Genomic DNA, 13,605 nt, shown 5'->3' with positions numbered 1-13,605 from the left:
CGTGCTTTGTCCACCTCTGAATATAGACCACTAGTACATTTTCTGAACTGTCTAGACTGTTATTTATTTAGTCCGCTTTCCAGTTTTATAGACCAAATAAAACAAAATCCAGAACAGGCATAAAATCCTCCAGGCCAAACATTTTAATACATGAAACTGTGCCAGTCATGACTTTTTAAAAAAGGCCAAGGATCTACGCAAAGCATTACGGACCTTCTTCCATAACATACCAGAACTTCTGGCACCGCTGTGCTTTTTTACATTGGCCAGTTCCAGTTCAGTTTTTGGTTTCTGCTTAAGATCAAAACTGGCACAGAGAAAAACTAATGACATTAATGACACTTGTGGATAGGGCTGACAGCACTCTCTGTGGATGACTGGTTAGTTCACTGGTTGGTCGATCAAACACTTTTTCAAACCAATAAAAAACCTGACACGACAGTCTGAAGGCATTTTCATTGCCCAACAACCAGAAAAAAAAGCTCTATTCTGTTATTGACTTTCACAAAACAAAAGTTTTCATGTTATGTACAGTGTCTTACTAAAGTATTCATCCCCCTTGGTGTTTGTCCTGTTTTGTTGCATTACAAGCTGGAATTAAATTGGATTTTTGTGGGGTTAGCACCATTTAAAGCTAGACTGCCTTTCAGATTTTTCAAGTGTAGGCCATAAAAAGAATTTTCCCCGACACCCAGTTATTTTTGTTTAGTGGACCGAAAGCTACTGAATTCGAATCACAGACTTCCAATTTTATAAGGTTTAAAAAAAAAAAGAGAACAATTAATGAATTTAGGGCCACATGGCCCAAAGTTCTCCGCTATTTTTTCCTGCTTCACCGTGATGCAATACAAGATACTACATCGTGCATTACGTGGTGGGTTTTCCCCGTTCACGCAAGGCATTGTGGGATACAAATTTGAAACAGGAGAGGAAAATGGAGGATGCAAATGAAATGTGAAAGACCGACTACAGTAACGGAATGTGAGAAGAAAAGACGTTATGTTGCGAAGGAAAGGAAACGCAGGACCAAAGTAATAAATATCGGCAGTCAGCGAGCACCTCGGTGTGATCAGCTGTTCGTTTAGCAACAGAATGATGTAACCGTCAGTGCACGGTCAAGGTAAACCTGTAGATGGCAGTAATGCAACACTGTGGATGCCAGCTGCTTAAAATCCAAAAGATGAAATCCAAAAGATGAAGTCCATGCGCACATGGACTTCCTCTGTCTGCTTGACTGCGCAAAGCGAGCGATTTCATGCACATTGTTTGCTTTAATCCCCTCAAATTAAATAACTTCCCAGCCACAGAATGGCTTGGAGGTTTTTTTTAGATATTACAGAAATAAACATATATCACAATGACCAAATTTCAGAGGGAACTAAATTACACCGATTTTATGAAATTGAAAGGCCGTCTACTTTTAATTTACACAACACGCCTACCACTTTAAATGCGACAAAATAGGACAAACACCAAGGAGGATGAATACTTTTGTATATTTGAAAATAATTCTCTGCATAGTGACACAGCACACTATATCTATAACTATAATATTACATGCTACTTATTCCGAATCCCACTGCTCGCGGCATTATACACATAGACCAGTGCGTGATCTGGCTAGAACAAATTTTCCTAGGTGGATTAGACAATCTTTACAGAATCAGAAACATTAAGAAAGCAACCAAAGTAAAGTTTAGCTGTCTTGGTAACTGTTGAATGTTAAAAATGCAGAGCGATTTTGGCTGCTCACATGACTGATGAGTACATAAAAGCTTTATTTAAAAAAAAAAAATCACTAAATACGAATGAAGAGTCATAAATTCTTTTAAAGTGTTTAATGATAATATTAACTGCTTTTGGGGAATTCAGCCCTGAATTTGGCCCTAAGCGTAAGGCCATTTTTCTGAACAGAGACAGATTGATGGCTGGCTTTAGACTACTGAATGCTTGGTCAGGCCAGTAAAATACATTGATCTTCCAAGAGATCTATATCCTCCCTGATGGGTGTACCAAATAAATTTCAGTCATAATGAAGATACAGAATTATGGAATAAGTCCAGGACTCATTGACCTCTGACTTGGAAATGTGCAAGTCAAAATTCTCAGATCGATAACGACGTGATAGTTTTGCACAGGAAATAGCAATGTGTCTTTCTCTATATATAAAGTGTTCATTTATATTTTATAAAAACGAATCTGGGGCTTTAGCTGAAACTTGGTAGTCAGTGACTTGGAGGCTTTTTATCAAGATCGCGAGCACAATTATAAACTTTACTCTGATTACGCAGTTGTCCTCTCCCCAAGATCATATACTAGTTCATTTCCTTTATTTTGTATTAATGCACTTTACGAGTAAACTACCACTACATGTGTTTTACATTGTCTTAGATACTACTTTCTCACCACATCCATTAGGTTTCCAAGCAACCAAAATATGGGACTGGGCAGCGTTGGAGCTTTTACTTGCCTGGTAGGCTAGCGAATAAATTTACGATCTGTCCACTCCTGGGACGTAAATATCTCATCTCATCTCATTATCTGTAGCCGCTTTATCCTGTCCTACAGGGTCGCAGGCAAGCTGGAGCCTATCCCAGCTGACTACGGGCGAAAGGCGGGGTACACCCTGGACAAGTCGCCAGGTCATCACAGGGCTGACACATAGACACAGACAACCATTCACACTCACATTCACACCTACGGTCAATTTAGAGTCACCAGTTAACCTAACCTGCATGTCTTTGGACTGTGGGGGAAACCGGAGCACCCGGAGGAAACCCACGCGGACACGGGGAGAACATGCAAACTCCGCACAGAAAGGCCCTCGCCGGCCACGGGGCTCGAACCCGGACCTTCTTGCTGTGAGGCGACAGCGCTAACCACTACACCACCGTGCCGCCCATACATAAATATAAAATATAAAAGCTCGTTTGTGCCAAATATTAGGCAGACATATCTCTCAATTGCCACTGCAACTTTTTATTTTGCAATTGGACAAGAAGTTATACAATTACGACTTTTAATTTCGCAATCGCTGTGGTTTGATTATTGGAAATGAGTCACAATTGTCCGATATTAATAGGTAACTGCAAGATAGAAAGTCACAATTTTGAAATATCAATTTGCAGTTGTGAGATGTAAAGTTACAACAGAGTGATTTTAACTTACAATCGTGAGAAAAATATCGTAAATTTTTTTTTGATTAAAAAATTGAGTGATATTAACTCACAATTACAGAATACAAAAATAGTGCAGTGTGATGCTGTCATATAAGTCTCCTGGTGTTAATGATAAGCAAGCTTTTTGATGAGAGAATAAAATGCACTGATGCCCACAGTGACATCTATAACAGTCACATAGCCAGATGGTCCAAATACAGTATACAGCCAGCAGGGCCATACAGCATGGGGTTGAGGGCTGAATCCCAGTCCAACGTTAACAGAATGGAGCTGGAGCAGATTTAGCCTGGGCCATCTGCTGTGGCCGGTGGTGAAGAGCCATGGGGCACTGGGACTGAGCACAACGCTTGTAGCTTCACCAAAGTTATTTATAGAGTTAAACTCCCTCAGAGGTGATTTTGCTCTTCAAAGATGTTCTGGGACATGACACTTACTACGCTGTTACTATAGTAAGCCTTTTTCAGCCCAAATGATCTATGATCAGATTCAAAGGGGCCACTTTGGTGTTTGTGCAACCAGTGCTGAACTGTAAGTAATTTTAAGTCATGACATAAAAAAGGAATAAATAATAAATAATAGAGCATCTTGAATTGCTGGCATTCTGCCACTGTAATAAGCTCGAATATCAACACAGAGCCACGCGGGAGCGTAAAAGCAGAGTTTCACTTGCAGAAATCAGCCATGTTATTCCTAAATGACCTAAATTCACAGTGGAGTGAAAGTAGGCCATTACTTTTGCAAATGTACTGGGGTAAGTCATAAATGTGTTCCCATTGAAGGCGTATTAGTCAGGATTAGTCAGGATTCAAGTTCTACTGGTTGAGCAGGTGAACTATAACACTGAAACATTGTTTTTTACTCCTTGAACATTCTTCATTCTCATCCATGTACACAAAGCCACGCCCCAGAATCTACACCAGCCAATCAACTGCTACATAGCCTAATTATAACACCTGAAATTATTAACATGTAAAAAAAAAACAGCTCAAACTAATTTGTGCTGCAGAATGGTCAAGTGTACCTGTGCTGGCCTGTTTTTCTTTGCATTGAACTCTCATGAGGTTTTCAGATGACGATCACTACTGGTGTTAGCTAGTTAGCATCATTAGATGTATGGGAGTTTGTACGTACAGTATTTACAGCAATGACTAGGTGAGTCCAAACTTTTGACTGGTACTGTATGTGAAAGTGCTAAAAATGATTTACTTGATTCTTCATGTAAAGCCGTTTAAATACAAACCCAGAAGAAATGTCGCTAATTCCACATCCAAATTTATCCCCTTCACCAGTAATACATTCCTTTATGTTTGAAAGGTGCTACCAATGTTTCAAAGTCCTTCCCATGCCACAAGGCACACTGGGCGCCACCGATCTCCATTTCAGTAGCCCTCAACTTCTCACCTAGGGTTACAGTGGGGGGCTGGTTCTCTGGTAACCATGAGAGTTTGACTCCATACTCACATCTGTATTGCAGCGCACCTTGCCAGATGGCCGTAGGTACCATTTTTATGATGGTATGACCCTGCTTTGAGTAGAACTCACAATCTCTCCATCAAGAGGTGGACATGCAAACCACTAGGCCAACTCATGGTCTACCAATGTAGATGGTGGTTTTATGACATTTCATTATATTTTTGGAAACACAATGTGTGTGGGTTTTGGGGTTTTTTTGGTTTTTTTTAGCACAATATCCGCTTTCACTGGGCACTTAAACTTATTCTGTCAAGTTTTCCTTTCCAAACAGACTGAAATCATATTCTTGTATTTTTTCCAGATTTGGGCCTTTTCCCTCAAGAGTTCCGTATGTTTGGTGAAACCATGAAACTAGAAACATTCAGGAAAATTGATCCCTGGTCCCGTTTGAAAAAGAGCTCACGCAACAGACCAATGTTGTAGCTGAGTCACTAAACCTCGAGTCCAAGTCCAGTCTTAAGTCCCCAGCATTCAAGTCCGAGTCAAGTCCAAGTCATTTAAAAAAAAATCGAGTTGAGTCCGAGTCGAGAACAAGACTCCAGCCACACCATTTGACGGTGGCTGTTTTAGCACCATTAACATTAATTTGTTCCTGAACATGACGTATGAACAGGTGAATGTGCTTCTCTTTGTCAGGGAGTGTGAAGTATTCTGTCAGAGATGGTTGGGAGACGGATGTAAGTGCAGAAGGTGTGTTTATTAATGCACGTGAAGACGGTAAACAATCCAGAACGGCAGGCAAAATCATGAAACAGTGAAACAGGCAATAGGTTGAGCGAGGCACAAACAGGCTATCGTAGACTCAACAGAATCAAAGACGAGAAACAGGAAATCAGGGATCAGGAAACCGAACAAGGAAATAAGGCTCGGTAACGTGTCAGCAATGCAACTCAATACTTCACTAAGTAAGTGTGTTTTCACAGTTTTTATATAGGCGTGCTGACTGCGCCTTAATCCTGTGCAGGTGCAAGTTGTTTACGGCACGTGCCCGAGAGTCCGCTTGGCGCGTGCGCTGTCCGGAGCGCACCTGAGAGTCTCTGATGCACACACCAAGGCACACAGGTGTGACACTCTTGCATGAAATTAGTACTAAAACTAACGTAGATATAAATATCTTATACCAAATTATTATGGCATGTTTCAAAAAATAAAGAAAAAATCCGAGTCCTCGTCTCCAATTTCCGAGTCCAAAGGCAGTTAATGCACGAGTCCGAGTCCAAGTCCGAGTCGTCAGTGCTCAAGTAAAAGTCGAGTCCTTAAAATTAGGGCACGAGTCGGACTCGAATCCGAGTTCTGAACTCAAGTACTACAAGCCTGCTACATACTGAGTAAAGTGACTGGTTCAATTTGTCATGTTACTTCCTGTTTCAAGCTTTCTAATGGCAGGCAGAAGGTTGTTATTGCTAGCAGAGGAGACAGAACACCTTATTGATTTATAAACTTGTGTAGGACTGGAGCATTCGCCTTTGTGCTTTCACTGACAGCATCATTAAAAATGTTGGTAACAAAGAAAAAAAGGCTGCCATTTTGCAAACCTACATGCACAAAAGTGACGGACGGAACTGCGGAATTGTCCCATGGCTTAGAATGAAGTCTTCTATGTGAAAGCAAACCTGTGATTATGAGCCTCAAGCCTCTCCCCTAAACGAGATCTGAGACATGCCTGGGTGCAGTATTAAGGCCCATATAAACACAGAGAAGCAGTGTGCAGTTTTCAAAATGGGTTTTCTGTCAGGCACATAATAGAATAATGCATATGCTATTACTTAAATGATTATTTTGTAATATGTTCTACATAGTTTCTTGGTTATTTGCACTAGTAAGGAAAAAAAAAACTATTGCACCTTTATGCTTTGTAAGTCCACATTTAGGCATTTAGGATGCAAACAAAAAGCCTCATTAGATTTTTGAAATAAACAGATAAACAGCTCTCGGGTCTTACCTTGTGTCTGCATTTGAGCACGACTCCATATGCTCCTGCATGGGAGAGAGAGAGAAAGAGAGAGAGAGAGAGGATGTAAAATGGTAACTAGAAAAGTGTCAGTTCACAGCTATCATGTGTTAAAGCATCATGGAAGTGAGCGTCTCACTGATGCCTGCAAACACACACGTATACCCCTTTTCCACCAAATCAGTTCCAGGGCTGGTTCGGGGCCAGTGCTGGTGCTGGTTCACAACTCGTTCAACCTGCGAGCCAGCTGAGAACCAGTTTGCTTTTCCATAGCTCGCGATGCTAAGGGAAGCCACGTCATTACGTCGCTGTATACGTCAGTTATGTCACTGTATACGTCAGTTACGTCGCTACGTTTGCATAAACCTTGACACGAATATCGAAGCAAAAACAACACAGAAGAAGCAGCAGCAGCAACAACAACAACAATAATAATAATAATAATAATGGATGACTTCGCGTTTGGGCGGCACGGTGGTGTAGTGGTTAGCGCTGTCGCCTCACAGCAAGAAGGTCCTGGGTTCGAACCCCGGGTCCGGCGAGGGCCTTTCTGTGTGGAGTTTGCATGTTCTCCCCGTGTCCGCGTGGGTTTCCTCCGGGTGCTCCGGTTTCCCCCACAGTCCAAAGACATGCAGGTTAGGTTAACTGGTGACTCTAAATTGACCGTAGGTGTGAATGTGAGTGTGAATGGTTGTCTGTGTCTATGTGTCAGCCCTGTGATGACCTGGCGACTTGTCCAGGGTGTACCCCGCCTTTCGCCCGTAGTCAGCTGGGATAGGCTCCAGCTTGCCTGCGACCCTGTAGAAGGATAAAGCGGCTAGAGATAATGTGATGTGATGTGTGATGTGACTTCGCGTTTGTACAGCTGCTGCTTCTCGTCGCTTAAAAATGGCGATCTTTCGCGGTCTTGTTATTGTTGTTGGTCTTAACAACTCCACCCCCCCGCTGATGTAAGCGGTTCTTTCCTCTGGCCCAGCAGAGAGTTGGTGCTAGCCTGGAACCGGTTTTTCTGGCCCCAGAGCCAGTTCTTTGTCAGTGGAAACAGAAAACCCGGTTCCAAACTAAGCACTGGCCCCGAACCAGCCCTGGAACTGCTTTGGTGGAAAAGGGGCAATACTGAACCTGCAATGAATGAGCTGCCTAATAAATAAATGACCTTCGGCGAACAAATCAATTGATTGTTTGCTGAGTGAGATCGATGAGTTCATTTGCATGAGGGTCACCTCTCTGGTAAGCGAACGTGCCACTGAGGTGAATAAAGAGAACAGCACTCTGGAGAACCCACTTGAGGGCTCTGACCCAGGATTGCTTGCATTATTCTGTGAACCAAAACAAAAAAGCTGAGTCATATGAGTGGGCACTGGTTATAACTGATATGTGTTAAAGATTCAGATGGCATTAAGGTTTTACATAAGGAACTGTGACATAGGATCATCAAGCACTATGTGTATAAGGTCTGCGTGTGTGTGTGTGTGTGTGTGTGTGTAAATGGGTCACAGTAGGCACTAGTAACGCTGGGAGAAGAGATGCTATCATCACATCTGTGGCACAAATCCAAACTCCCTGAGGAGCATTGAGCTTAGAGCACTCTGAGCTCCTCAAGAACACATCCAGTACAATAGGCGGAGGCACTAAAAAGATAAGCGCGACCCTGGAAATTGACAGAACAGTCAAGACAGAACAGGAAATGAAGACCAACTAGGGCCTGCTTGATTTGGTCAAAAATAACAACTGTATTAATTCGACTGCAAATTTATCTGTGAAAAAAAAAATCTGGGGCGGCACGGTGGTCGCCTCACAGCAAGAAGGTCCGGGTTCGAGCCCCATGGCCGGCGAGGGCCTTTCTGTGTGGAGTTTGCATGTTCTCCCCGTGTCCGCGTGGGTTTCCTCCGGGTGCTCCGGTTTCCCCCACAGTCCAAAGACATGCAGGTTAGGTTAACTGGTGACTCTAAATTGAACGTAGGTGTGAATGTGAGTGTGAATGGTTGTCTGTGTCTATGTGTCAGCCCTGTGATGACCTGGCGACTTGTCCAGGGTGTACCCCGCCTTTCGCCCGTAGTCAGCTGGGATAGGCTCCAGCTTGCCTGCGACCCTGTAGAACAGGATAAAGCGGCTAGAGATAATGAGATGAGATGAGAAAAAAAAATCTGAAACTTCCAAGAAAGTCACAAAACATCATAAAATCGTTAGAGAGCTCATTTGTGTGGTGAGCAGAAAAGCATCTCAAAACGCACAACATGTCAAACCTTGAGGCGGATGAGCAACAACAGCAGTTATTGTTTGCGTACTTCAGACGCTACGGCTCTCCTGGGGTTTTCACGCGCAACAGTCTCCGGAGTTTACACAGAATTGTGTGAAAAACAAACATCCACTGAGCGACAGTTCTGTGGATGGAAACGCGATGTTGATCAGAAAGGACAGAGGAATTCTTCTCTAGCTGGATTGTTCTGAGCTGTCAGGATATCTGTAGAACTCACATCATCACTCTTGACAACCGTGGCAAGCAGAAAAGCATCTCAGAATGCACTAAACGGTCACTACGTTTACATGCACATAGAGAGAATCGAATTTCTGCCGTTGCTCGACTGAAATCGAAGTTCAAAATGCCATGTATACACCTTAATTCGGCTGAAATTGAACCGAACTTGATTTCTTGGAATCGAGCTACACGACCTAGATTATGCGATTTCTGCCGAGCTACTTTGTGCATGTAAACCCTATCGAGCTAGTTGTCGAGCTACTTCCGGAAGTGACGAGTGACGAGACCACAAGCGGGAAACACAACAGCCTCGGTCGGCATGACAACGAATCATGACAACGGCATGAATCTTTTCTTTTTGTGGCATTGTTTGCACTGTTAAAATTTAGCTCACTTACTGTATCACCAAATACATCTGTACAGCTGTTGCATAGCTGTGAATTGTGTATATAAACAAGTCATTGTATTTGTGTGTGTGTGTATATATATATATATATATATATATATATATATATATATATATATATGTCCAACATCTGAAGAATGTCAATAAAAACAAAACAATTGAACTTTTTGTGTGTTTATTAAGACATAAGTTAAATTGTAAGCAAAAAAAAAAAATATTTTTTTGTAAGCAAAAAATGGACTTTAGAAAAATATTATTGTGCAAAATAAGTTGTCTTACAAAACAGTGGTCTGCGCCGGACAGTTTGTAGCCATACAGTCTGTTAGAGCAAGCCTAACAGCTTGAACACGGAACTGCTAGTGTTGCCAGATTGGGGGTTTTAAGTGCATTTTAGCGGATTTGAACATGTTTTGGGCTGGAAAACGTCAGCAGTATCTGGCAACACTATAGCTCTTCTTCATGACGACAACCGGAAGTGTACCAACACGATGGGGCGTGTAGCGCCACGTGTGGCTCAGGTGCACAATGCACCTTGCACAATAGCCCGATTTCACTTGTGCATGTAGGATTGGATTTCTCTGGCACCCCTGCTGGGACCCTTTGCTCGATTACCAACAGCAGCTCGATTTGGACGTGCATGTAAACGTAGTCAGTGAGTCACAACAGCAGAAGTCCATATCAGGTTCCACTCCTGTCAACCAAGAGAAGGAAACTGAGGCTGCATTGGGTCTGGATAGTTGAAGACTGGAAAAATTGGAAAATTGCCTGGTGATCTTTAACCTGCTTCATACCCAGAGTTCCTGGGATAGGTTCTGGATCCACCACAACTCTGACCAGGATATCACCAGATTCATTTAGAATTGCTACAGACACTGGCTTTAGTATTTATTTACATAAAAAGCAACTGAAAAACTCCATCCAAGCCTGGATCAATATCTCAGCACCTCTATTGTGCAGTACTGACAACGTAAGCAAAACCAAGACTATTGTAGCCAGTCACTTTACGTTACAGGCATTTAACAGATGCTCTTATCCAGAGTAACCTGGGGAGTATTTGGGGGTTGGATTCCTTGCTCAAGAGCCAATGCAAGGCTGAAAGTCCTGTTCATTATCTGGCTTGCAACTCTGCATGGGAGATGTGGTTAAAAATATGGTATAGACTTTATGTAAGCTCAATAGCTTTCAGCCATTCTTGCTGGTCTGGGGAATTGAACCAGCAACCTTTCAGTCCCAAAGCTGCATCTCTAACCATTAGGCCATGGCTTCCCCTCGCTAATTACAGATGCAAGGCTGAAAGTCCTGTTCATTATCTGGCTTGCAACTCTGCATGGAAGATGTGGTTAAAAATATGGTATAGACTTTATGTAAACTCAGTGTCTGGGTGCAGAATGGGAGTCCTTCGGAGTCCAAGAGAGCATAATTGGACATGCTCTCTGGGTCGGAAGGATGCCATTAATCTCTCCTCTGTTGAATAGAGTGATGCTAGCTAAGCTTGGGTGTCTGAGAGCTTGTGTATACAATAGAAAGCTTTCAGCAGTTCAGGAGTTTGAAAGGATGTAGTCGTCTGATTAAAATGAAGGGAATCTCATAAATCATGGATTTCGGATTAAAATCATGACAGTTTCCTTTAGCTCATCGTAAGGCAGGTATATCGGGTATACAGCGGAGTTCTTTTCTGCATAACACTATTTCACACTGTTACAAAAGGATGCATACAGTATAAGGTGCCAACAAATCAGTAATCAGCCTAAATGCCCAGGACAAGCAAATTTCATGTCTAGGATATTAGTTTTTTAGCCACAGTTGGACGAGTAGGTTCAACAATGGATTATTTAGTGTGAATGAACCATCTTTCCAGAATCAGGAACACTGATTCTGATGAACACTGACCAAAGTGAGCAAAATGAATTCCAGCGCCAAGCCATCATATATCTCTCCAGCTAGCACAATGCCATCACATCACAGTTAAACATATCAACACATAGTAAAGGCGCTACCCAGACTCAAATAATTAAGAGTTATTCCATGAACTCGAGTGGTACCGGTACATGAGCTGATAGATGCCGAGGTGCGTAGCATTGAGTTGGCTATAAGCCATGTACGACGAGATTGAGTGGAATAACTCATCATTCATTATCTGTAGCCGCTTTATCCTTCTACAGGGTCGCAGGCAAGCTGGAGCCTATCCCAGCTGACTACGGGCGAAAGGCGGGGTACACCCTGGACAAGTCGCCAGGTCATCACAGGGCTGACACATAGACACAGACAACCATTCACACTCACATTCACACCTACGGTCAATTTAGAGTCACCAGTTAACCTAACCTGCATGTCTTTGGACTGTGGGGGAAACCGGAGCACCCGGAGGAAACCCACGCGGACACGGGGAGAACATGCAAACTCCACACAGAAAGGCCCTCGCCGGCCACGGGGCTCGAACCCGGACCTTCTTGCTGTGAGGCGACAGCGCTAACCACTACACCACCGTGCCGCTCGAGTGGAATAACTGTTTTATTCTATCCACATGAGTGGAATAACTGTTTTATTCTATCCACATTCACTGGATTTTGAGAATCAGCATTTTTATTTTTATGTTTTGCAAATTCAATAAATAAAAACTTTTAACAAAACATCCAGCAAAATCATTTCCGCTTTGGACGTAAACAAACCGGCGAAATGCCAGTAGCAATTTATGAAAAATGCTATAATAATAATAATAATAATAATAATAATAATTCTGGCGGCATGGTGGTGTAGTGGTTAGCGCTGTCGCCTCACAGCAAGAAGGTCCTGGGTTCGAGCCCCGTGGCCGGTGAGGGCCTTTCTGTGCAGAGTTTGCATGTTCTCCCCGTGTCCGCGTGGGTTTCCTCCGGGTGCTCCGGTTTCCCCCACAGTCCAAAGACATGCAGGTTAGGTTAACTGGTGACTCTAAATTGACCGTAGGTGTGAATGTGAGTGTGAATGGTTGTCTGTGTCTATGTGTCAGCCCTGTGATGACCTGGCGACTTGTCCAGGGTGTACCCCGCCTTTCGCCCGTAGTCAGCTGGGATAGGCTCCAGCTTGCCTGCGACCCTGTAGAAGGATAAAGTGGCTAGAGATAATGAGATGAGAATAATAATTCTTGAAAAATAAAAAAAAAAGATATACATGTTATTTACCAGCTGGGAGGTTCGTATCGTGAAATACTGTGACTGAGGTCTTGAAAGTACTGAGCGAGACCCTCTGGGCTGAGGTCAGTATTCAAGGCCGAGGTCACGGTATTTCACCATACGGACCGACCTTAAGCTGGTAAATAATATATATATATATATATATATATATATTTTTTTTTTTTTTCTTTACCAAATTCTAACAGGGCGGCATGGTGGTTAGCGCTGTCGCCTCACAGCAAGAAGGTCCGGGTTCGAGCCCCGTGGCCAGCAAGGGCCTTTCTGTGTGGAGTTTGCAAGTTCTCTGCGTGTGTTTCCTCCGGGTGCTCCGGTTTCCCCCACAGTCCAAAGACATGCAGGTTAGGTTAACTGGTGACTCTAAATTGACTGTAGGTGTGAATGTGAGTGTGAATGGTTGTCTGTGTCTATGTGTCAGCCCTGTGATGACCTGGCGACTTGTCCAAGGTGTACCCCGCCTTTCGCCCGTAGTCAGCTGGGATAGGCTCCAGCTTGCCTGCGACCCTGTAGAACAGGATAAAGCAGCTACAGATAATGAGATGAAATTCTAACAGAAAATGAGAGCGCCTGAAAGGGAAAACCGAGCCGAGCCGCCATTTTGAATCCTCATTCACGGCTGTAATGCAAATGGCTTCCTCCTCGGTATACAAGTGCACTTCCATGGCAAGAAAAAAACTACATTTTGCCGCCTATGTAGTCCCCTATTTATACAAATAGGAGTCATTCATGATTCAGCCATGTTTTTGCTCGGTGTTAACAACAGTTAGAGGTTTTTAGCTTTCTCATGAAATGTTTTCTTTTATTTCTTCTTCCTCAGGGTAGAAGAAATATCGCTTTCGCTGTGAAGACTGTCGTTATCGCTATCTATGATGTAAAATTAATGCTATTCTCCTGAGAAATGCGAAAATAAATGTTGACAAAAACTGCAACTATGTTTGTTGTTGTTGTGA

The 13,605-nt window shown here is 43.0% G+C and overlaps 1 protein-coding gene across 3 annotated transcripts in view; it reads right to left on the bottom strand.

The window, feature by feature from the left end:
- Positions 1–13,605, bottom strand: part of LOC132896664 (cyclin-dependent kinase-like 5) — a 201,651-nt gene that overhangs the window by 132,459 nt on the left and 55,587 nt on the right. For all 3 annotated transcript variants that reach the window (XM_060937649.1, XM_060937651.1, XM_060937650.1), the window contains exon 3: positions 6,595–6,629. In XM_060937649.1, coding sequence (XP_060793632.1) covers positions 6,595–6,629 — 35 coding nt within the window. The remainder of the gene's footprint in view (positions 1–6,594; positions 6,630–13,605) is intronic.

This window comes from Neoarius graeffei, chromosome 13, assembly GCF_027579695.1.
Source record: "Neoarius graeffei isolate fNeoGra1 chromosome 13, fNeoGra1.pri, whole genome shotgun sequence".
Lineage (NCBI taxonomy): Eukaryota > Metazoa > Chordata > Actinopteri > Siluriformes > Ariidae > Neoarius > Neoarius graeffei.
The sequence above is the reverse complement of the archived record's forward strand: the minus strand, read 5'-3'. Positions and strand labels throughout refer to the sequence as shown.